Source organism: Metopolophium dirhodum, chromosome 8 (genome assembly GCF_019925205.1).
Source record: "Metopolophium dirhodum isolate CAU chromosome 8, ASM1992520v1, whole genome shotgun sequence".
Classification (NCBI taxonomy): Eukaryota; Metazoa; Arthropoda; class Insecta; order Hemiptera; family Aphididae; genus Metopolophium; species Metopolophium dirhodum.
The window spans coordinates 2931421-2959003 of NC_083567.1; the positions used below are offsets into that span (position 1 = coordinate 2931421).

General features: G+C 26.4%; 2 protein-coding genes across 2 annotated transcripts; both read left to right on the forward strand.

Moving 5' to 3' along the window:
* The first annotated feature begins 1397 nt into the window (after nt 1–1397).
* On the forward strand, nt 1398–23352 carry LOC132950821 (proton-coupled amino acid transporter 2-like). The gene is made up of 9 exons (XM_061022402.1): nt 1398–1784; nt 10045–10195; nt 10351–10478; nt 10539–10623; nt 13303–13575; nt 15157–15335; nt 15596–15768; nt 18798–19069; nt 23097–23352. Exons 1-8 carry the CDS (start codon nt 1657–1659, stop codon nt 19049–19051), a joined length of 1371 nt encoding a protein of 456 aa, XP_060878385.1. The 5' UTR covers nt 1398–1656; the 3' UTR covers nt 19052–19069; nt 23097–23352.
* Nucleotides 23353–23815: 463 nt separating this feature from the next.
* LOC132950644 (uncharacterized) lies at nt 23816–27321 on the forward strand. The gene is made up of 2 exons (XM_061022165.1): nt 23816–24201; nt 27053–27321. Exons 1-2 carry the CDS (start codon nt 23877–23879, stop codon nt 27319–27321), a joined length of 594 nt encoding a protein of 197 aa, XP_060878148.1. The 5' UTR covers nt 23816–23876.
* The last annotated feature ends 262 nt before the right edge of the window (nt 27322–27583 follow it).

The window sequence follows — 27583 nt, forward strand, 5'->3', positions numbered from 1 at the left end:
AAGATTATTATCTAGGGCAGGGGTCTGCAATAGACGACCCACCGGCCAAACCCGGCCCGCGGAGGAAAAATAATTGAACCACCGAGAATATTATTTTTAATGCTGGTTTTCCGCACATAATATCTATAGATATTTGATCTATTTTTATGTTGTATTTGGATGTATTTTGGCTCCACATACCTAATAAGTATGTGAAACTTCATTGTCCAAAACGACTTAATAATAAAGAATAAAATATATCGTCCAAGATTAACTGATCTCCACCCTGAAATCACTCTGCGCATTAGTTGTTTTCCAACAGTATCAAATATTAAAAAATATTATTATATTATATTAAATAATTTGCATTTAATAGCTTAGACGGTATTTTTAACACAAAAATAAACACATTATATTACTAATATTCAAATTTTGTCTGGCCCTCGAATTTTTTTTTAAGCTATCTGGACGACCGCCATTGGATTTAGTTGTCGATCTCTGATCTAGGGCATCTCGGATACTTTTATATCAATATTTTAATTTTGAAGCAAATTAGGTATGATCGTTTTAAAATTAACGAAAACCATAAAGCATTTAAAATGCTCTTAACTTCCTTCATAATTAAAATATTCACAAAATCCTCCGAGATGCTCTAAATAATAATCATACCTTTAAATTTTATAATAATTCCCTCTAATTTCAAAAATAACAGAGTAAAATGAATTATTGTTAACTTAAAATTAGCTATATGTTGTACTCCTGTAAGACGAAAATAATATTCCATTTAATATTTCGCTTTACAAAATGTGTTTCAACTAATTGTTATAACCTGGAATATTTGAAAGATTTATATTTTTTTTTATACCATAAGAAATTTATATAACGTTTTATAAAGTTACAACATTCGAATCTAATCATAAGTTTTTTCTACAGTTATGTATAAATACTAAGAATATAAAATTGCTTTTTTTAAAAAGGCATTTAAAGTTATTTAATATTTTAACATAATTGAATATTTGTACAACATAACATTTTTTCTTTTTATGGTATGTAGAATTAGTTGATTTTGTTTTAATGTATTGATACATATTAATCGTACGATAATTATTTTTTTTTCTGTAAATACTTTTGTCTATAAAACTGAAATCAAAATCAGAATCGATGATCACTAATTACTATACTTATACATTATGTTTGATAATTAATAACACATTATAATAACTGCCTGACGCAGCAATAAACGAAAATATTCAATTTAATTTATCTAGTATAATATAACTTGGTGTGATCATAACTTTATAAACACATATGCCCATTATAGTTAATACAGTAAATATTCAAGGTGCTTATATAACTATATTTTCCAATATAAAAGTAATTAAACATACTCGTGGAAATTATAATGGAAATGTATCAGTAACACCCGCTAAGGGGAGGCTAAAATGTATACGGTGGGGAAAGGAGAGGTAGGGTAAAGTACAAAGTAAAATAGATTGTAGCTGACAGTGTTTGTCACAGGGACGAGCTTAGTAATCGTTTCGTGCGCGCGTGATGATCATCAACACGAATATTCGATCGGCCGTCCTAGTTTTTCACTAGATTTATTTAGTTTTCATTATTTTAGTTTGAATCATTAATTTAATTAGAATATCAAAATAGTCGTGAAAAATCAAAACCATGGAAACTGACAAATTAAAAGATAGGGAAAATAAAACCAACGGTGATGCTCAGCTTGCTGTGGTAGAAATGGGAGAACTCAATCACTGTTCGAGACCATCGACATCGGGAGAAAATAAAAGATCCGGGTAAGAAATTAATTTACTTTTATGAATGATACATGATATTTTGTATTTGTGGAATTTTTATTTTATAATTTTAGCTCTCAGTTAGGTAGACGGGTATTAAACTTAAAATAGATTCACTAAGAAAGATAAAACAAAAGTATGCAATCATATCAACACTAAAGAATACATTTAATATAGTTATAACTTATAAGTAAGTATCCGGTGAAATTAAACCAAAAATTAAAATATTTAAAAACAAATACACAAATAATTAGAATTTAATTAAAGAAAAGTTATTTCTTCTGGATATTATTCTGATCATACTGAAATTAAAATATTAAATATAAAATGTATTACAAATCGTGCAAAGAATACGCAAAATAAAAATCGAATTTTCATAAATCAAGACAAATGCCTACCGTTCTAAATTTTCTTGTAATAATTATCTTCTCTTTAATTTTATAAAACAATATCAACTTTCAATTTCCCAATGGTGACTTACAATTTTAATTTTAGTTCGTTACTGAGACAGTTTTTTTTTTAAAAACATTGTTATTATTTTATATTCGACATATTGTATCACTTACGTAGATCCTAAACCAAACTAATTGCTTATTAATTATAAAAAAAAAATCAAAGTGTAAACGGTGGAATAGAAAGGATTATAATAATATAATGTTTCAACTTTCAAGTGCGTACCTATATTTGTTTATCACACATTTTAATTATTTATAAATAATTACAATTTTAAAACCAAAAGTTGTTTTTATTTGAAAAAGTGTCGATAGAATAGAAATAATAAATATAATTGCATGTAATTACTAATTATTAATGCGTCGTTTTATGTATTTCAAATAGATTATAAATATTTCCCAAATTATAATCGCATAATTATTATTCCTTGAAGTATAGGACTTATAGGTATATATTATATAATGTTCAAGTTATTTATGGTAGGCAAATATAAATAAGTAACAAAATAAAATATTTAGATCGAAGGTAAGGATAAAACAAATAAATTGTCATAAACCAAACCCTAAATCTGTGTTAGGAAATTTTGAAGTAATAAATAATTCACTTAATGTGCTAAGGTCTGTAGAACCCTTCAACAAGTTACTGCTATTAAATTGTTACCTACTCTAAGACATTCCTTCACCATAATGTATTAATAAATATTAATAATGACAAGAAAATACGATGCCAGTGTAAGATTATTTGTAAATAAAAAATATAATTTTAGAAATTCAAATAATTTATATTTACAATTATTGTAATATACCTTTTGGCCTCTATTACTGTATTTAGTCTGAATTAATAGTGTTGATACTTGATACCTATACGATTAAATATGAATAAAAACTTAAATGAATAGGTGATTTACATAATCTGAAAATGTATTTATTTATTTATGTATAGGTGTAGAACAATTTGTATACTACTCAAAGTGTTGGTATACAAGTAAAAAATATTGTTTTAATAATTTTAAAATCTAATTAGCTAGGGTTATATTTAAAGGTTTTAAGTTATAAAAAATATTAAGTTGATTTGATCATGGACATTGATAAATCTGAGTAGGTTCCTAAAGTCTATACTATTGACTCTATAGTCCAAACGCATTACACAGTAATTGAAATATAATGTTAGTGACCATAATTTTTTGAGAAGTTCAATCTAAATGAAATAACTATTGATAGCTTGACCTAAAAAGAAAAATACACTGATAATTTCATTAAAAAAAAGTATCAGTCAAAAGGTTAAACCAAAATCAATCTCAGATTATATTCATTATATTCTTTTATGGGTACCTACTTGAATAAAATTTAAAAAATAAAGATTTATTAACAATTTATAACTATGTCTATATATTTTATATAATATTATAAAATGTTTACAATTAAATAATTTATAAAAAAAAAAAAAACAATATTTATTTATGCCGTAAGTTACATAGTTTTTAAGTGAATACAAATAATATTAAAAAGCGTGCACAATTTTTGCTTAATAATACAAAATATGTTCCGTTATTATTCATAAATATAAATAACGATTTTTTTTCTAACCTCAATAAAATAGACACAAAATAATATTGTAACCATTTTACTTAACGAGTGTTTTAAATTAAATTAAAAAAAAAAAGATGTCTGGCTATAATGATCAAACATTTCATCATATACGGCTTCCTTCTTTTATATTAATTCAGGAATTCGAAATTGAATCTCGCATATTGTAGATCAAAGATTTTGCAGACAAAATATCCTGCAGAGTATAATTTTAAAGTTATAAATGTATGCTTTATTTAAAAAAATATAGTTTGTTATCAAATATATTTTATACATAGATAAATTAAATAAATGGGTAACATTATTATTATTTTTTGAAAATATTATTTTCACATAATTTGATGCAAACCAACATTTTTAAAATGTTTTATAATTTCTTAAGTTTTACTTTTTTGAAAGACGACGTGCATTTTCAATCACCTATACATACTTCGAAGCAAATATTTTACGGAGTATTTCGATACATTAAAATCGAGTACATAGGTAATTAGTGATAAGTATTCAAAATTTGGAAGAGCGGAATAGTAGACCAATTTTTTCAAAGTTTTAGGAGGAACCCCAGTACTATACTCTAATCTGCTCAACTAAATCTTAAATAATTATAAGTTATAATAAAAGACCAAATTTATTTGTATTGCAAAAAATGCATATTAAATTGTATTAACACATAAAAAAAATACACTATAAAAATCAAAAATTATTTTTTTAATATAATAAAATGAATAGAAAATAGAAAATAAAAGATCAATGCATTTTTTTTTTTTTTTAATTTGAAATTGGTAACTACATGCATTTTAAAATTATGTTATATCTTCTATTACTTAAAATGTGTGTAAAACTACGTTCTACTTCAACACTATAGTTATTGGTGCATACTTAAAACAATTCAATAATGTCTATAATATTCATAAAATAAGTAAAATAACATTATTTTTACCTGATACGACTAATAAGTATTAGTACAAAGATTTTATAGTTTTCTACCCTTACACTTTTTTAACAACATACATAATATATTTATCTTTAATTTTTTCCGTTTAGATCCAAAATATTTGTTAATATGATTTGTTAATTATGAATAAATACTTTCCAGTAGGTAGTTTGCGAACTAGTGATATCACTATTCGATTCTTCCAAATTTGTAAAATTCGTGGACACACAACATTTAAAAAAAAAATTCAGTGTCTACTATCTACCTATAAAATTGAAATATTGAATAGGCAGAATACCATATTATGATATAGCACAATTATATAATTATATATAATCATTGCACATTTTAAACCCTATTAAAAAAAAAAATAGTTTATCTTATTAGACCTTAATATTGCTCCAATTCATAGCTATAATATTATTATTAGTCAAATTATATGTATTTTATGACTATAATTCAGTATCGTTCAATTTTATTACCTATTTGTCATAATTGTCTTGCCTTTCTGATAAAATCCACCTGATACTTGATGGATAATTTCATATTCCTTTATAAACTACGCATAGCATAGCCGCATAGGCAATATTAGTAGTAGATATCTGCTACCAAGTTTTATTAACAAGAGACAAACACTTGAAACTTTGTGCATAAGTTAAATTTTATGAGATGCTGTAACTATGTGTGTTTGATTAGTTTATATTTTATAAGCATAACTTTTTGATCTACAAGGTGTATGGTATTTTTTTATCATATCGATGGTAATCATAATATCAAAATTATTTAATATAAACATAAACATCATATATTCTATCCTTATTAACATGATATTATAAAAAGTTTTTTAATTATTGTAAAAACTTAAAATACTAAATGTAAAATTATATTTTATATTGCTGTCTAAAATCTGATGAAATAGTATGAAATCATGTGAAAAAAGTTGAATTATCCACATTTTTACACCTATTTAACATTAAGTGTTTATTTGTAAATAAATTCGACGTGGTGGAAGTGCGTTTTGAATATTTAGGTAAAATTAAACCTTTACATTGACCTTTTTTGATATGATACTCCCCAAACTGTAGTTCTATTGCGTAGGTACCAGTGAATCCTACATTAAAAATCATGACACGAGTAATAATGGATAGAGTTAAAAAAATTCAACTAAATGAATTATTTATTGAAACAATTTTACACAAGCATAAAACATATTACAAACACATATTTTTACATAATATTGTTTAAATAGCATTTAATTTAAATTTAAAAACATTGTGATTAGTACTTCTCCAAATATTTTTAATTCTACGCAAAATATAAAAAACTTATAAAAACTTATAAAACTTACAAATAATAAATTTGTTACGAACAATTTATCAACAATTTATAATTTATTTTTACTATTTTAGTATTTTATATTATTATCAAATTCAATAACCAGCTATTATTAACTCCAATTAAGTAATTTTCAGGGCTTGAAATTTTTTGATTTTAATTTTAATTTATTTCTAAGATTAGGATTTTTTTATAATATGTATTCATAAATTGATTTTATAATTTTATAATTTTTATATTGTTATACACAATAAAGATATATTTTCTGATTTTTAATTAGATATTAAATTAAATTTTTCTTTTATTCCAATTTAAAATATCGCTTTGCAATTTTATGTTTTTAATCTTATTTTCTACTTGTGTATCTTTATTTGCACGTTCCATATACGCATATTATATACAATGCACAGCTGTGAAACGGTTTTAAGAAAACAAAATGATCAACCGATGAACAATATTATTGCCCTTTTGGCTATAGATTTGTTTTTAAACATTCTAAAAAGATTATTATTTTGATACAAATCTGAAATTATTGATTTTTAATTTTTCAGTTTCAATATAAACTTTGAATATCATTGTATAAAAATAATATAGGATTTTTAATTTTAATTGATATTTAAATCTATTTATGATAAAAAAAATGAAGGTTTCCATAAAATATAATGAGACATATTAATATAATAGAACACTTTTCGAATGACTCAATGTCAATAATAATATGCACTCCAATTATTAGCGATATAATATACTTGTTCAGTTTTTTCAGGTGTTTAAATCTTCAAATCACAGTGATAGTTATCCATCATATATGTCTATATTATTATACTACGCAAAAGTTTCTCATGAATGGATAATTCAGACACAATAATAATATAAACAAACTGACGTTTTCAAAAAGGTTAACCAACCCTATTATTCATTATAGTATTTGTAATTTTTTCTTGTGTATTTATTTTTGTCACGGTTTAATATGTATTTTTTTAGATAAAAATTTTGACAACCTAAGTACCTGCTCAAACAAGTCGACAATATTTTTTTATAATTTCAAACGAAAAAAAAAAAATGGTTTCTACCTATAACACTATAACATAGGAACTCTTCGAACATTTAATAAGTTATAATATATTGATAAAACTATGTATAAGATGAGTATAGTTTTGGAAATAAAATATTAAAGAGCACAAAATTAAACATTGGTTAAATTAAACATTGAATACATATAAAGGGCGTTAAAAAAATAAATAAATCAGTCTACATAACATGATATATCTTTAAAACTATTCACAATGAAATTGAACTTTAATTTACACAGTTACACCTACTATTCTTTATACTTAGTTTGTAGATCGGAAAGGTATACTAATTTTATTTAAATTGTCCAAGATCTATCTATACGTTCTTTTGAAATATTTAGTTGTATTATAAACATTGGACTGGCAGATTATCAATTTTATAATCTAAAGCTTTGGCATAATATATTACCATTTTCCACTACTATAGGTACATTGTTTACTAATTAGGTATTAATGAACAGATAACTCGCCCTCAATATGCCTATACCCTCAGCATATTACATATTCACATAATATTGTTTCAATGAAGTCAATATTATTATGTTTTCTGTGTTCTTTTTGACTGTCCTTGCATTTCTTGCTAGGTATCACTCGATCCTTTTTTCCCGTCTTTATATTTTGGACACTATATCCGTGCCTATATCTTTAGCATCTTAATGATTTTTATTCAACTCCCGTCGTTTTATTGCTCACATTCAATTGTATCTTAAACACAAATTTTTCAATTTTAAATTATGAACATTTTTTTTATATAGTATATAGTTTGGTTCAAACCTTTTAAAACAATCACTCTGTATATATTATTTTACGAAATATATGTCTTTTGGCAACTAACATTATTATGTACTTATATATAGAGAGAGAAGCGTATACGTAACATATATTATATTATTTACAAGGGTAAAGCAATTAAAGATGCCTATAGAATGTTCGATACACAAAAAATGTTCTCATAAATTGTGATAACCATTTGACCATTTTCACATTATCTATTTAATAAATGATACATTTGATGATAATAATAAATGCATATATAATATATTATAATAAATTAGGAAGACGTTCACTGATAAATGGACGTTGTGAATTAAAACCAAATAAAAAAAACTAAACAAATTGTATTTAAACGTATAACTATTTTTCGTCAATAAGTTGTATTGTTATGTTCATTATAATTTAAAATTGTATAATATGATAGTTTAAAATTGTCTGTATGTTTAAAATAATTAAGAAAATTAACTGAAATAATTATTGAGATAGGTATTACGATTTTTTTTTAACTGTTACAGATTACAGTATAGTAGGTATAGGTACTATAGTAGTGGTACATTTACTTGTGTTGGATGTTTTACTTTGTTATGTAACAATTAACAGGTTAGGTTAATTGACCAGTAGTGGTAAAGTAATTTCGTTATGGGGAGTGGGGAGTGGAGGGGGTTGGCTATTTTTTTAGCATAACTAATTTGATCATTTAAAATATAATTTATAGTTTATATTGTTATAGTACATAATTGGAAAAAAATATTAAGAGGGATTTATCCATACCCATCTCTAAATGTTTGACCACGGTTGATTAACATTATACGCGGTTAGTTATTGGTTCTTATTTACATAATCTAAAATAACAGATACCTACGATATTGAAACATAAAGGTTATTAATTACTCATTTGAATAACATTGAGATAAAATTGATTTAAAAAAAGTTAATATTTGTAGTTGGCGTTTTTTTTTTTTTTTTGTAGCGAATCGCTATATAAAGGCATAACTGGAACAAATGTTATCAAATTAATAAATTATTATTTTATAGAAGTAAACACGGAGATTAATTAATGTCTATTGAAAGTACGTGTCCTTTATACATTAATACCAACTATTCATTTGGTACATAATGATTGTAAAATAATAATAAACCAAGGGACGAGGGGTGTTTCATATGACGGGTACCTATCCCTATGCAAATAACATCGGATTGGAGGCGATTTGTTTTTCGATATCTCATTTTTTCTGATTACCGCGATATCTTCTATTTATTCGCATGTCATTTATTTGGTTTCGACTGAATAATCAACAGTTTGTGTAATTTGTCTTGTACTTAGATACTTACATAATATGGGTAGGTACTGATATGTTTATACGTGCGTGTAATCAGGCACGTTTAGGCGTGTGTATACTTCAATATAATATCTTGTAGTCATTAAGGGTAGGTACCTACATATTTAAATTTTGATGATATGCCTACTACATAATACTATAACATATTATATAAAAAATTTGATACAGGTAATATATTTTGTACAACTATAGTTAATTATATAACGAGGTGACGAAAGTGTTATATTATACGCCTATTATAGTATGGACATTGTATGGTTTTATTTTAACAAATTGTATCATCAAAATCTTTTCATTAATTATTGTGGTAATTGTATAATACAGTTATAGAGTATTAAAGTGTATTGAAAACTATAAGTGAACTAGTCGTATATTTTTAATTTATTACTTTGTGATATCGATGTAGGTATTTAATACGTAAATGTCAAAACCACGCTTGCGGATATTTCTCCATATTGTATAAGCTCAGCATAGTTTCCCTTACTTTAGGAGAAACTTTTGATAAAAACCATGCACGAATTTCACTCACGAAGTAACATTGTATAACATACCTATCCAATAGTCTATCTCAAGATGACACAATAACTTGGTATATACACTTAACTTTAATGTATTGTTTTTAGATTAAACTTTAAAAGTTGTAACTATATCGAAGTACGATATATTGGAATAATAATACCTATTCGATAACCAATTCGATTTTCAAAGCCACTTATGTTTCAAATAATATATCAGGTTTGTTATTTGTGTACATTTTTTTTTTTACAGGTATTTAGTAACGCTGATGCACTTTATAAAAGGAAACATTGGCTGTGGAATGTTGGCTATGGGAGAGGCCTTTAAAATTGGAGGCTTATACCTCACATTGTTTATTTTGTTGTACGTGTGGCTAATTAGCGTCTACAATATGCATGTTTTGGTGAGTTGTTCAATTAAATACATGATTATACTTGAAGAAAAATAAACGTATTTATCTTCTTTTTAGTAAATTAATCTTTATTATCTTGTGTTTACAACAGTATAGGTATAATGTATACACCATGTTCAAAAAATATTTTTAAAATTTGTTCACAGACTACATTAAGTAGGAAAGTGCAGAACCGTTTGCAAGCCAAACGTGCACCATCATTCGGCGATACCGTCGAAAATGCATTCAAAATGTCTGATAAATGGATATTTCGAAGTATATCAAATAATATTAGGTGAGCATTTAAACTCATAAATGTTTCATTACACATTATATATTTATCTTTTTCATGTAGAAAGGTTGTTTTTTATAACATACTTATCACACAACTTGGTTTATGCAGTGTATATATTCTTTTTATCGGCACTTCATTACAAAAGGTAAACGTAAAAAATATATTAATGTATTACATACCTATTTATTATTATGATAATATAAGATAGTTAAAGTTCAATATATTTGTGTTGGGCTATATGTTATATAAATATAAATTACTGGTCAACAATTATTAATGTTAATAAAAGGTGATAAGGTTTCGTACGAAATCAATTTCATACATTTAGGTAATCTATAGATAATCTATACATTGTTTAATCGTGCTTAATAATTATATTCTATTCTATTTGTTCAAAATACACTAAATAAATAATACATTTACGTGTGTTATAAATGAATCCTGATATTATTCTTAGTGAAAACAAAATCATAACAGCCAAGGTACATCTAGCAGAAAGTATTAACACAAATACTGTATAAGGTCATCATATAGCTCTTATTGAACAAAATTGTTTAGACATTTCATTCATCCGAATGGCCTCGAGGCTCAAGTTCTGAATATAATATACCTAATTCAATAAATTCACAATAAAAGCTTCCATTATGAGCAGTTTTGATTATTAGCATGATTATATTATTATATTATTTACAAAAACATACTATTATTTTTCAAATGCAATATTTCCAGTGTTCCGTTATTAACAGAAAATCATTATCGATTGGTTTTCAGACACTTAGCAACAACAACAGGTTAGTATACCTACTAATAAAATTACCGAAAAGATTCGTGCAGTTTTGATTCGGGTGTCAAAAAAAATATATGGAATACCTATTATACTGCTGCTGATATTTTCTTGCATAAATTGCATCACTCGTATAAATGATAATTGATTTCACTTAATACACTTCTTCTACGTTCTACGCCTACTTAACTTCTTCGTTATTGCGAATCATAAATATAAGTATTAAGATCCAAAGATCATATATTATAAGTTATAACTAACTCGAAATATCGGGATAGAATTTCCAAAACGATTAATTCCGGTTGTGGAGAGAACTTAATTTTTTTAACAGTTTTTGTTACCTGTAGGTAATACTTAATTAAGTAGTAGGTAATATTATTGTGGTTAATGGTTAATAATTACATGTATTATATAATAGCATTTATATAAATTAATCTAGATATTAAAAACAAACATTGTAAAAAAATATATAATTACTTGCAGCTTATTGCTTATATAATATCAAATAAATAATAAACAAACACATATATTTAATATAAATTAATTAATAATTAGTGATGAAAATCACTAATCTTACACATTAAAAGACTTCGTACATATTTATTTGTTTTTTTTTAATTAGGTACATAATATTGCTATATGTATTATAAATTGAATAGGTAGCGAAACGGAATCATGGATCCAAAAGAGATAAAAAAAAAAAACGCTAAACGCAATAAATCATTTCTTGTACATATAGGAATAATTGTTTTTAAAAAAAAAAAAATTTTAAAAACACACTTTTCCATAAAAACATTTAAAAAAAAATTTTAAAAATTGCACTAAAAAGACAAAAATAATTCTCTGTACTTAAAAATAATGAAAAATTTATTGATGAAAAATTTAAAAGTGTGTGGTGCTCATACACTTGACATATATTCCCAGTCACTATCTTATAAACATGATTGAACAAAGAAGTGTATGTGAGACTTTCCTTGGCTTTTAAATTTTTCATCAGTAAATTTTTCATTATTTTGCTCTTATACTTGACATATACTGCCAGTCACTATCTTATAAACAGGATTGAACAAAGAAGTGTATGTGAGACTTAGCTCGGCTTTTAATGTTTTGTATGATGCACCACACACTTTTAAATTTTTCATCAATAAATTTTTCATTATTTTTAAGTACAGAGAATTATTTTTGTCTTTTTAGTGCAATTTTTAAAATTTTTTTTTAAATGTTTTTATGGAAAAGTGTGTTTTTAAAATTTTTTTTTTTATTTTTTATTTTCTACTTTTTAGTTGAAAGTAAATATTTTTATTAAACGTTTAAGAAATATGTTTGTGAAACAAAAAGAATCAAACTACTGGTGATTATTTTCACTGCTGACTGTAGTGTTTAAAGAATATCGGTATCCGGTGTTTTCGGTACCTATATCAGAATACCGGTATAATGTTATTTGGTAATAATTACCGTTGTTACCATAGATATTATAATAATGGATAGGACACGCCTATACTTGCTTCGTAAGAGGTTGCGGTTTTTTTTTGGGGAAGAGAGAAAGTTCAATATCTGCGAGAGATATTACGGCGACGTCGTGGGGACAATCCTTTTTTTTTTTTTGGTCCATGTCCCAAAATGACAACGGATTATTGTATTGTCATCCAAGACCAAGGTCTATACCAATTTTCAGAATTTTTCATCTTCAAAAAGTGCCTCAAATCGAGCGCGCAAGATTTGATCACAGACAGACGTGAAACCAAACTTAAGAAAAGTGTTAATTACATTGAGTAAATAATGTATTATTGTATTTATTATTGCACAAACTATTATTTACATTCAAGTATTTTATATTAATAATTAGCGTGTAGAAAATAAAAATAGTGTTTACATTTGAATAAATAACCTATATTGTTACATAATATTTTGTAGTTTGTAGAGCAGATTGAGTTAGTATTAATTAATCTTTATATTTTATTTGTTTAAATGTTCCGGTGTTTTGTGCCTTCTTTGTCTTTTATTAATAATTGCTTTATTTTTGTTTTAATTATTTTGCAGCTGTTACTTCAATACTCATATGAAATTAATATTCAAACTGTTCTATTATTTACAATGCCTTTGATAATGGTATGTGCAAGTTTGAGAAAATTGCGATTTATAGCACCATTATCAACTTTGGCCAATTTTGCATTGATTACTGGCGTTATTACGATAATGTACTATAGCTGTTCTGGACCATCAGCTAAGGGTGTTAGATATTCATACTCTAAATGGTCTGAATTACCAACGATGTTCGGAATAATCATGTTTAGTTTTGAAGGAATTGGATTGGTAAATATTTAATTTAAATTGCATTAATTATTAAAATAATTGAATTACTTATGATAATTGCTTATGTATATTGTCTAGGTAATTATAATTAAGTAGATAGATAAATTAATTAAATAAGCGTAATCGTAATGGTAAGCGAAAAATAATATAATAATAATATAATTTTAATTTCATAATAATTATAATAACTACTTGTAATATTGTACTTTTCTTTTCAACCCAATAATTAAATAATTATAATAAAATTAAAATCATAAATTCTTAAAATAACACTTGATTATACTACTTATAGATAATTAATTGTCCAAGTATGCACAGTATAAATAGTTAAGTATTGACGATATACTGTCGTTTAATATTATTCATTGCCTATTGGTATATGTCTATATATTATATTATGTTATTTTAACTCATTCATATTCTAATATATTCTAACATATTAGGTTAGGGATATCAAAATTAAAATTACAATATCAACTATATGACGTTGTATACTGTTTTCAAGACTTAATTTCCTACATATTTGTAAAAAAAAAAAACATTTAAAAAATTTCAAATATAAAATACTAGCTACAGCATTCACCTGAATTCACCCGAGAAAATGTAATAAATATGAAATAGTGTATAGGTACCTCACCTATTGACCTATCCTACGACTCAGTTCACTCGGAAGTCTGTGCTAGGACAAATCTGACCGAGATAAGCAAATTGATTTAAACCTACCCACGCCCAGACAAAGATATTAACAACTAATGTAAACAAAACAGATTTTTAACACAACCGAGATAGTGTGTCTGACGTCCTGTAAAACATTTTTTTTTTTTTGAAAATTCGCCGTAAAACCCTCGCAGATGGGTATGTTTCTAATTCATCGTTCAATTTTCCGGTGGCATGATCTGGTCTATAAGACTATGCTTCAATCCTTGCCGGAAAGTAGAGCTATCAAAACAGTGAAAAAAAAACCACATTTAAATCCATTTGGTGGTTTTGGAGGAGATGCGAGTAACGACGCAAAAAGCCAATTTTATATTCATATCTTATGGACGTATTAACAAAAGATACTATTAGATATAGGTACTCGTATTATACATTAAATGGAGGAAACATCAAAATATGTTAGTACGCTTGGATTAGGTACATTTAAAAAAAATATATATATTTAATCCTTCGTTTCTTCCGTGCCAGATATTATAATATTTATCAGCATTCAGCGTCGTTACTTATTATAATATTATTTAGTGACTTATAACAAAGTAAATTAATATACATTGTGGAACGGCGCATATAGTAGGCAATTCTCCTACACCCGTGTATTGAAACACATAATATTATAAAAACATATTTATGTTTACGTCTCAAATTATATAATACAACTTTTTGGACGTAATTTATATTAATATATTAAAAACAGTGAGTAATTATATATTTTGATTTTAACATAATATTATTATGTTAGTCAATATATACGATATACCTATAATATGCACTTAGTTTAAAAATTAAAACAGCTTAAGTTATATTTATTTTCATTGCGATATTTTAATATTATGTCTAAAGTTGTTAATTCGTACATCCATACAGGTTTTACCTCTTTTCGCGGAGATAGACGATGGTAAAAAGTTTACATCGAGTTTTGGAGTCTTGAATTTTGGTATGGTAGCCGTAATGATGTTAAACGTGCCTTTGGGTATGACTGGCTATTCGAAATGGGGAGATGACGTAAAAAGCAGTCTAACATTGAATTTACCATATGATCACGAGTGAGTCGATAAATCAACCCAACAATGTATATAGTATAATATATTATTATGTTAAAGCATACAATGTATACTTTTTAATTATTTTAAATGTCTTTTTTCTCGGACGGTATATAATATATAATATAGTTGATACGTAAAGGGGGACGTGTACACGAGGTTTGAGGTATTATCTACTTCGACGAATTTATGACCTTACGACTACATAAAATCGTCAAAATATATACAGTTGTAAATATTTAGTATTTTTTTTTTTCCAACAGATTAACACAATTCGTAATACTCATGATGATATTGGGTATAGCTTGTTCGTATGCGCTTCAGTTTTACCCCGCAGCCGTTATTGTCTATAGCGACCTTGAAAAAATCTACGGACCTTTTAACCATCCCGCGGTATGGGATTATAGCATCCGTATATGTATATGCCTCGTAACTTGTAAGTAAATAGATGTAATATATTATTATTTTTGATATTGACAATAGTCAATTATTCGCTCTCGTTATAAATACGCTTGGGGAGGCGCAGTTATGTTTTATACCAGTGGTTCTTAACCTGTGGTCCTCGGCCCCCTGGGGGTCCGCGATACTCATGTCGGGGGTCCGCGGCAGCCTTAACACATAACATACGTCAATGTGTGACATGAATGCATTATTACAATATTGTTGGATTATTTTTATTTATTTTTTCATATATATATAATAATATGTAGATTCTACACCAAATAATTGTATTGTTAATATTTATTAAATAAAATCAGTTTTTCTTGTTCATATCAAATGTATATGCGTACAGCACTAAGTCTCGAAGTCTTATAATATTTACTGCCACTAAGTGCAGCTGATCGATCGTAGTCAACTATAATAGTAAGTTGTATACATATTACATTTTTATAAAAAATTATATGTAATAAAATAATTATAAATGTGTATGTTTTGCTATGTCTACTTATGTAATTTGTTATATAAAATAATGATTATAATTTTGGTTATGATAACATGAGATGTTTTGTAAAAAAAAAGGTATTTGAAAAAAAATTTGGTAAGGGGGTCCGCGATCTACAAAGAACCGCTGTTTTATACTATATTGATAGGTTAGAGTTGGGCGTATTATACGATATAATATCAAATGTAGAGTATTGTGATTTTGGGAAATTAAAACATTTAAACATCTAAAATTGAATAAATATTGTGGTCATTGAAATATGAGTAGGTGTATCATGTTTTATACTCTTATATTATATTATGTTTCTAGAGCAGTATATATTTCACGCCTACACCTAAACGTAACACAATAATAATTGTAATATTTTAATTAAATTTACAAGCTAAATTAATTTCATAAAAGTATGATATCAAAACATATATATTGAACTGTTTTTGAAATAGATACGACTTGTTTACACACCTATTGCAGGTTACTAAAAAAATATGCGATTTAGGTCACTTATCATAAAAAATATATTCTATACTAAACAAACACATTGCCTAATCAATTTCATTTACTGCAGGACTCCTATTTAGTGTTATTAATAATTATAACTATAAAATAACGAATTAACCAACCGACAACAGTTGTAACCTATCATATATAAATCATTATTGGATATTACTTATTACTTAGGCTAGGGACTTATATAGGAGTTGTATGTTTTTTTTAATATGCATTTAAACATAGCTTAGTGACATAGAAATGTGTTTCATAATACCATAATTTTTTTTTGCATATTTCGCATATTTTACTCTTTTTGACGTGTTAGTGTAATATATATTTTTGTTATATTCTCATTTTAAGTCTATATTTTACATATATTTTTAAATCATAATTTAATTTTTTTGAAATTGGTAAAAAAAATGTATATAATAGGTATACGTAAAAGAATATTCAAAGAATTAGTGTGGGTCGTGTTTTTCTCGTCTTCATTTTTAGTTGAAATTATGAACCACCGTTATGCTTTTATCAATTTTAATCACACAATGTCACTAATAATTAGGGTAATAAATAATAATTAGTATTTACTAAATTAACTATAAAAAAATAAATAGAAAATTAATAAATGGAATTTTTAATTTTTTTTTCAAACAAGCCTAAAAAGACCGAAATACTGAAGATATAAATAACGATTTTCATAGATTGTATTTAATTATTTAATTTTTATACAACGTACATTAATTATTTTATATATTTTTTACAACATAAATTAATGATATTACCAATAAAAATATTTTTCTGATGTTTAGCGTAGTCAAAATATTTCGGTTCTTAAGGCATATTTTAAGAGCATATTTTAAATGTATATTTAGTGGTTTTTTAGGGCATAAATAAATGCACATTTTAAGGTTATTTCGGGTATGAAATCCCTAGCCCTACGTTATTACACTTCTATTACTATATTATCCAAACTATAATATATTTTATGTCCATCAAACATGTCATCATCCACTGCCCAAACTTCAACGAAGCTAGGAACGACTTCAACATCCCTGACAACCTGTACGAAGCAAATGGCCCATTTTAAAACTATTGAAACATAATTTTATATTTAAAAAGTGTGTAAGTGGATGTCGCTCTGCTGTACAGTAGGTTACAAGTGGGTCAATGTATAATGGACTGTATTAAACTTTAATTCAAATAATGATATATTGATAATTGATATTATAATATCATTGTATAAGAAAAACGATTTTGATCGGAGACGGTTTGTCAGTCTGGATTTTTCATATTGTTATTATTTATTATAGCCTGTAAGTTGAATAAATATTATAATATTATAATTTTTTATTCGTTGCTATGGTGATAAACAAAGCGTTAGAAACTAAAATCCCATTTTTAGCGGTTTTTCGTAATTTGTCGGTAGTTTTTCCCGTGGCATTGAATATAGTTACTATTGAGAAAATCGAAAAATGACCTTTCTAAAGTACCACCTTGATCCAATTAGCTAAAAGATAAGATACTAATGTTGAAATCGAAGCACTCCTTCTGGTAAAAATTTAGTATACAGGATAAAAAAAAAATAAACACCATTGTAAAACCACTATAGCTTCCTCGCTTCGCTCATAATTTAAATTGAATTGTACAATAACATGTAACATAATGTAAAAAATGAATACTCTTGTTAAAGTTAATAACCTCTGTAATCTGTATAGTTGATTGTTAACCAATGAAAAATATCTATTTCATCTTGATTTTGGTTTAAAATGTTTTTAGATTTCAACATAACATCAAACATGGTTACACCAAACTAACCTAATAGTATTAAATATAATAATTTATTATATCATGCGTAGGTAGGTACTAGGTATAGGGATCGTAACCACCTGTATTTTGAATTGAATATTGACCGTACATTTTTTTCAAATTTATAATAAATATTAATAGTTGTGGTATAATTTAAAACGTACTTCACGTCATTAAAAAAAATCAAGTGAAATGTAAATTTGTAATTTTTTTTTTTATTTAAATTTTAGATTTGGCTGCCAGTACAGTCCCGCATTTGGACCTATTCATGTCATTAGTGGGTTCTGTAACTTGCGTTGCGCTCACCATGATTTTCCCTGCACTATCCAATTTGGCGTTCCGGACGAAAGACAAAGGTTCATTTTTCGGTTCATTTTTCGACATGGTTACCATACTTACGGCAGTGATTGGTTCAGTCACCGGAATTTACGCCAATACAACTGCCATTTATGAGGCGTTCTCGCAAAACCGCAGCAATGGCTAAATCTGACTCGGACGTTTGGTTGGTTGAATTTCCGTTCTACATTACTATATAACTATGTCACCGTGACACCCCTGTATACTATTATATATATATATATTTTAATATTTAAATCACTGTATTTTATTTTATTTTTTTAATATTAATAACCAGTTGTTTCTGATAGTAATTCTGTTGTTCAGAAAAATGAGATGATTTTTTTAAAGTTAAAGTAAGATGATGCGAGAATAAAATACAGTACCTAACGTGTGTCACGAAGAAAACTACAAGAGAAAGTGAGACAATAAATCTCAAGTAGAGCTATTATTCAGACATTCAGTATTAACTTTTTTTTATGTTAGATAGGTACCCTATTTTATCCGTTCTAGTAGGTATATTATATAAAAACATTTTTTTTTTATATTGATAGCTATGTGACTGACCTAACATCATTATCACTTGAATTTAAATGAATACAATAAAATATTTATTGGAACTTGGAACTACAAGATTTTTTCCATTCAACTTTTACATATTTTTCGTTGCAATTTTGTTACATTTTTAATGCATTAAACACTGCAATCTAGAGTTATCACTTTTCAACTTTATATTATTAATGCATTATTTTTATAACCGTTTACTAATTCATGGCATTCATGCCTACTAAACTTATATAATATACATAATTTGAAAATACAAATTGAACATTTTATGAAAAGTAATTTTGTTAATTTTAATTACGTATTAATTTTTATTATTTAAATAACTTATACATTTTATTTGGAACAAGATCTTCAAGGACTCAAGGTACTGAACATCCGTTATTCTATGATATTATAAAATTAGTTGAACAACGATAAACTGATGTTAAATGATCATTGATCATAGAACAAAATATGCATTGATGGTTGATAATATAGTGAAACCTCTAAATACCGGACACTCTCGGTCCTGAAACTTTAACCACTGTTCGGAAGTGTCCTCTACTTAGAGGGTTCAGACTTCAGATTGTAGAAAGTGTAGTTTGTTTCCAAATAAACGTCAGTTATTTGGAGGTATCCTATCTGTGTATGTGTCCGCAAGGCTGGGCAAGTTAACGATTTTTTTTAACTACTTAAATTAAATTATTTTAAAATAATTAAGTTAAGTTAAGTTAAAAGTTACTCGTATTTTTTTTCGTTAACTCGTTAAGTTAAAAGTTAACTTTGAAAAAAAAAATTCCAGTCACATAATATGGTTTATTAATATAGTTTTTCTTTACGTTCAAGAAAATAACTGGGGAAATTTAAAATGATACATCAAAGTAAAAACACATTAAAAAATGTGCATTATTCTTCGGACATTAGCTAAATTTAGATATTTTTGAAATTAATTAATTTGAAGTTAACACGTTAATCTTGAAAAAAAGTAACTTATTAAGTTAAAAGTTAATTTTAAAAAAAGTAACGAGTTAATTAACTTAACGTTTTAACTTAATTTTAACTTTTAACTCGTCAATGCCCAGCCTTGCCTATATTATTAACCTTTTACATTACGTATTTGTTAAAAAATTAAGATAGTTACTTTTAATATACAATTATTTGCCTTACAATAAAGCTATCACTAAATATTTCAAACTCAAAACATTAAATGTGATTCGTGTAAAGGGCTTATTATTATGATTGTTTACATTTTTTTTTTGAGTGCGCAGCAAAACAAATTTTTTTTGTATAGCTTTTTCTGAGTTAAAATTTAAATTACATTATTGTTTTAGACAATATTGACTTGTAACATGTTTTTATATCTTAAATTCTTAATAATTGATTGATTGAGTTTGTTCATGTTTCAATTTATATATGTATTTATCTCATTTTTTACTATCTACGAGTTCACAATTTTTAATGCGAATGAATGTGATTTGTTGAAACCTTAACTCAGTCTCTTATTTTAAACAGTCAATTGCTTAGATAGAAAAACACTTGATAATACTTAATAAGTAAATTAATAAAAATTATGAAATAACTCAAAGTCAACTAAAAAAAATGAGTTGCGGCGATTCCATACGATTTGGTTTTACTGTGAAAACGGGAATTTAAAGGTTAACAATTTAAATTTATTCGATTACAAGTCCTATTATTATGCAGTAAAAAAAAAAAACCCGAGTCAAATTCAAGGTCATGTGTTTGAAATATTTCAATACATATAATAATATATTACACATATTACCTACATACATTTAAAAACCAATAACAACAGATAACTTGTCATAGTAAAAATAAAACACGAAACATGACGTGTATTGTAATAAACCTTTGATCGCAGCTCTCGTTTTCTTTAATTCACACATTGTTAGCAACTATCAGTATATTTAGAATTTATTATTTACCTGAACATTTTTAATGATAAACATATTACATATAAATACACACACAATCCGAGCTAATTAATCCAGTCTTGGATTGAATGAGAATTAAGTTGAGATAATATATTATACGTACCCATGGTTCCGTTGCGTATTGATAGTTAATTTGATTACCTACTTAGGTACTAGATAGGTACCTATACTGTATATTTAATAATATTTATACTATGTAGGTACTTATATTATATATGATTATCATACATAATATGCGATGATAGATCATACATCTATAACATATTCCTATAATATCATAGTGTAACTTATAATTTATTTGGAATGTCTATAAAATATTATATTCTATTGGGTCCATGAGTTTAAAATGTGTTCTGCATTTTTCTTAAAATCCAAAACCATAATTATATATTAATATAATATATTATCTACCAGCGATTATCATAATATGATGATAGTATATGTACTACATAAATACATAATGTACCTATATTTTAGAACATAACATACCTATGCATAATATTAAAACAAAATACATACTCACGACGTACCACCTGAAACACTTAATTCATTAATCCTGCAGTTATAAGGCTGTTGAAAGCTGGTCGTTTTTTCGTGCATTTAGACCAATAAGCGGAAGAAAAATTCACCCAGTGTCTACCGATTTTAATTTTGAAAATACGGTTAAATTCCTTATTCCGTTTTCTGGGTTATGTAGGAAATGGATTTTCGATTATTTTTTCATTTTTGTTTAGTAACACTATAAAGTAAATGTGAATTTTGAAAAGATTAAGAAAACCAATTTTGTACTATGCCAATTAAACAATACAAAACCATTCCTACACAACCCAAAAAATAGAACAGAATTTTTTTTCGACTTTTATGTTGAAACTTTTTTGATCCCAAAATTCAATGGATTGTGACTGCGCGTACGTACGTTACTGATTTCCAACAATCTTAGCCGTAGTTTATCTTTAATTACACAAAGCTTTCGGAGAACTCACACACACAGTCACACATAACTCACAAAGGATATAGAACATTGCCTAAATCCGACCCCTTAAAAATGGTTCGCTTTCAACAGCCTTTAGGAGCATTTATTTTTCCTGAAATAAAATCTGAAAATTTTGAGTGTGATGTGTATAATTGAACCTAAATACAATATAATTTTAAGTGTGTACCTCACTATATAGTCATCGTGTAAAAATTGTGTAGGTTTGAAAAAAAAATTTGATTCTATTTTATATAATAATATATTAGTATACATAATACATATTATAATATATATAGCCATATAGGTACCTCGTTTACCTACAGAATTTTGTGTGTCTTAGTGTCTTACTGATTCTACTATTTTGACTGAAACTTTGGAATAGGTACATTAAATAATATTATGTTTTTTCCAATTTAATTACATTTTTGTATAACTGCTAAGACGTATATTATGTAATATTAATAACTATAAATAATTTAAGGTAGGTAAAAACAAAAAACTAATGAAACGAAATTGAATTGGAATTAAGCTATCTGCTAAGTGATATATAATATGGTGGAGTCTTTTAATTGTGGAAAAATAAAATACGTGTACAAATATTGTACTTCGTTATTAGTTTATTACCTACATATTATACCTACTATACCTCCTCCTATTACTGTTTACCCACTCTGTATGTATTTCGTTCAGTTAAACATAATATATATTAAATATTTTTTTAGGGGGAGCGAAAAAAACAAACAACCACTAGACCAGTAATTTGATTGAACCGTTGAACTTGAACACATTATAGAAACGACCGAGAAATGGTTCATGCAATGGTATTAGAAAAGTAAACCTCAAAAATGGATGGTACAGCAGTTATTTTTTATTCGGTTGACGGTTTTAATAACTATATATAATACACCAATTTGAAGACTTAACTTTAGTTTTTATAGGTTACATCTATAAATGTTTACCATATACTTTTAACATACTATATTATATATCATATAATATGTCAATATATATAATATAATGTATATTATAATATTGTATTAAAACTACTGTATCAGTATACAATATACATGTGTATAAAATAATACTTATATATATTATATATATAATTATGAACTTTGATAAAGTATTATAAATGTCTTATATATACGTCTACTAAACTACAGTAAACATAGTTTTTTACTGAAATAAATAAGTTGCTAGTGTATAATAGAATAATACACATTTTTTTTTTCACAAAATAATTTGGTAACTAACCAATATAATATATAACTATGTTTAATACTTATTCGATTTTATGTTCACACACGATAATATGTTCGTTCACACGAAAAATAACTACTACTTTTAATCCAAACAATTTTTAATTTACACTAATTTAATAAACTTAAAAACTGTATACCTACATATTATTATACTCACTTATATACCACGCTATTGATACCGGATTATTGATTTATCCCCATTTCCTGCTATTTTTCGTATTCCTTTGTCTGTAATTCAAAATGGCGATGGCCGAGTTAAAGCACCAAATGCACATGCAAGAGGTAGAAAAAAAAATCAAACTATTGCAGATGAACTGGTTCATAAAGAACTACGAAGAGGCTAATGAAAATCCAGATAAACCAAAACCAACCGTTTCGGTGCAATCTACCAAGCTCATCGACGAGATACGGGAAATGAGAACTCTGATCAAAGACATAAATGGCAAGCTAGAAGAGTACCAGAAGGAAATAAACGCGAAAGAGTTCGAAAAACCGGGCGAGACTGTACCAGACATTTCGTACATGTACCCCGTACCATTCGATATCGAACAACAACTGTACAACGGTATGAGATACAAATTATACTCATCGTAGTAAATTCACAGCTCATCCGCATATAGGTACGACACAGGTGGTATAGGTGCCCACAATAAATATTTTCGAAAAGTTTCAACTATTTTGGAAATATTTTCTGTACATAATTTGACGTCATTTTTCAGAACAACATTTCTGGAAAAAATTATAATTTTTTAAGTTTTTTACATTTTTGAATGAGGCCGAATACTTTTGTAATTGCGTTCCGAAGCAGAATATTATTTGGAGTATTTCAATATATTATAAAGATCAAATTTCGGACAAGTAGTTCATTACAGTTAGGTACCCTATATCAGCTATGATAACTCTATACGCATAAAAAATTCAAAGTTTCGATGAGCGGAGTAGTTGACAGTGGTACATGTAACATGTGTATAATTTACCCCTCAATATTTTGTTTTAAAGTTAAATATGTAAGTACATATTTTAATGTGTAAAACTGTAAAATCAATGTGATAGTATATTACAATAATTGGCAGGACCGTATTTAGGAATTTTTCGCCCCCGGGCACAATATTTATGGCGCCCCTTTCCAACACAATTTTTTTAATACCATAGAAGTGGTGGCTACATTTTTTTTTTTCGGGGGGGGGGGGGCATAAAATTAATTCTTTAATCTTTTTTTATGTTTCCCTTTCTCATTGACAATTTAATTTGCAGTTAGTTTTTAGCAATTTGAACTAGGTAGGTACCTATATGCATTCCAATATTATATTTTTAATAGTAGGTAAACCATACAATAAAAACATAAGTAACTAATTTATAACTTAGGTCAAAGGTACTATCTACTTAGAATCTTCCATGATTCAAATAATAATGAATGATATACAATTAATAATATAATATACAATAATATTATAGTAATATAATAATATTTATTGTTTATTTTACAATTTTTTTCTTGATTGAATATCAGCAAAATGATCTATAATATCCTCATATTTAATTTGTTTTGTTATTTCTGATTCAATATTTAATATTGCAAGTGAGTTTAATCTCTCTTTAGAAATTGTTGACCTTAGGTATGTTTTTATTCGGCGTAAAGTTGAAAATGACCGTTCAGCGGTACAGTTTGAACAGGGAGTACATAAAAACATGTGTAAAGCAATACTCACATACGGGTAAATGTCTTCTAAACCTTCTATTTTTAACATAGAACTCATATCAATTATAGTTGATGGAGAATTTTTCATACTTTGAATATAACTTATATATTTATACATATTATATACATTATTATAATAATTTCAATTATTACAAAATTAGTTCTAAACAGTCTGTTTAATTCACTAATATACTATTATTCAACTGTGTGAAATGTAAAATATTTAAAATAATTACCTACTCTGTATGAGTATAACTTTAAATTAAAAATAAAATACTATAAAATACATACCCTGGTATTTCTAACACTTCAGAGTAATTAATATCATGTTCTTCACTTGCAACAACAGCTTCAACTGAGGGAGGCTCACTATATAATCAAATTCAACATTAAATTATAATTACTATTACTATAATCTATTATAATATATTTATATCACAAAACATAAACGAAAACTTACTTTATATTGTGATCAACATTGTCCAAGCTACCATGGTTCTCACTATGCTCTTCTCTTTGTTTAAACATGCTATTTATTTTGTTTGTTTTTTTTATAACTTCATTAAGTTTTTCCTTCTTTTTTTTTGCCTCCTTACGATTGCAGGCACCACTAGCTTTGACTCTTTTTAGCGCCATTAAAGTATAATTTCAACTAAAAAATTGTTATGACACAATTAAATTTACCTAGTCTTACTTATTAATTATTATTTACCTACTTGCTACTATGGCTAAATTACTGCATTCAATTCATATGTATAAAGTATGATATGAAATGACACAAATGTATTTTAGTAGGTAAGTAAAGTACTACATTATGCAATTGCAACAACTTCTGAATCTTATGTATTAAATATTATAATTTATAATAAACTAAATCAACTTACCTTATAATAAATGAGAATAAAATTCAAAGTACCAATTCAAACTGTCAAACATATACGGAAACATATACTTATACAACAATAAATAATAATAAAAGTATAGAACGATTTGCTTCATATGGTGACAAAATAAAATAAATTATCAATATCTTTATTCAGCAGTCAACATTCAACAACACAAAATTATTATTATCTACATTTAAACATTTTACATATTTCTTAGAAACCCGAACAGTCGTCATCGACTATTTGTAAAAATAGTTTTATTTTGATAATTCCCACAATCGACAATCCTGATTTGCCAATAGATACGGGCTAACGCAGTTATACTATACGACGTCTAGTTTAAACTAGTAAACATAAGCCCATAACATAAGCAATATGTTAATATTACGTACCTTTTTTTTTTTTTTTTTTCAGTTTGTAACCGACGACGCCGCGGGAACTGCTTTCGCATTACTTCCGCGGCGCCGCAAATAATAATAATATTACGTACCTACCTACTTGGTTAATAACTTTTATTTTTCTTTATTTAAAATGATAAAATATAGGTAGGTAAAACAAAATGTATACATATGTGAACTTAAAAAATAAATAATAATTAAATGTATCATTTTTTAGAAATCTTCCTCTTAAAAAAAAAAAATTATTTTTTGTTTATTTTATCTGAGATAATGCCGCCCCCAAAGTGTGCCGCCCCCGGGCAATTGCCCACCGGTGCCCCCCCTTAAAACCGGCCCTGATAATTGGTAAATGGAAAATTATCATAATTTATAGACCTATACCTATCCTGTTTAATAATGTAAATTGTATGTCCTAAACGTATTATTATGCAGGCATAAGCAGGAACGAAGAAGGCCGGTATCGTTATTTGAAAACGAGAAACAGATTTTCACCAGACGAAAAGTACAGGGTGTGTCCGACGTACAACTATAAATACGGATGGAACATTAATAAAATGGGTCCCAGCGTGGTACCAAAGCACGGTAGAAAACAAGTGTTAAAGAAAGCGATGTACAGTATCCACGGTATTACACTATACGACAAGCATCCCACTCAAAGACCTCTGAATTCCCCCGGAAATTTGGAAATCGAATCTTTATGAAAATAAAAAAATATTTTAACATTTTAAATGAATAAGTCGTTTGTCTTTTTTACAAGCACAAGTTTAATTTATGGTGAAAAACGTTTTTTTTTTTTATTTTGCTGTAGTTTGAAAAACTTTTTGCTATTACTTAAAATTTTCTAAATATCTTTATCCAATTTTAAGCAGTTTATAGTTTATACTAAGTGAAGAAGTAAGAACCAATTTACACCACTCTACATTTCTACAGCGTTTCGGTATATTGACTTGTAATTTGTAAATG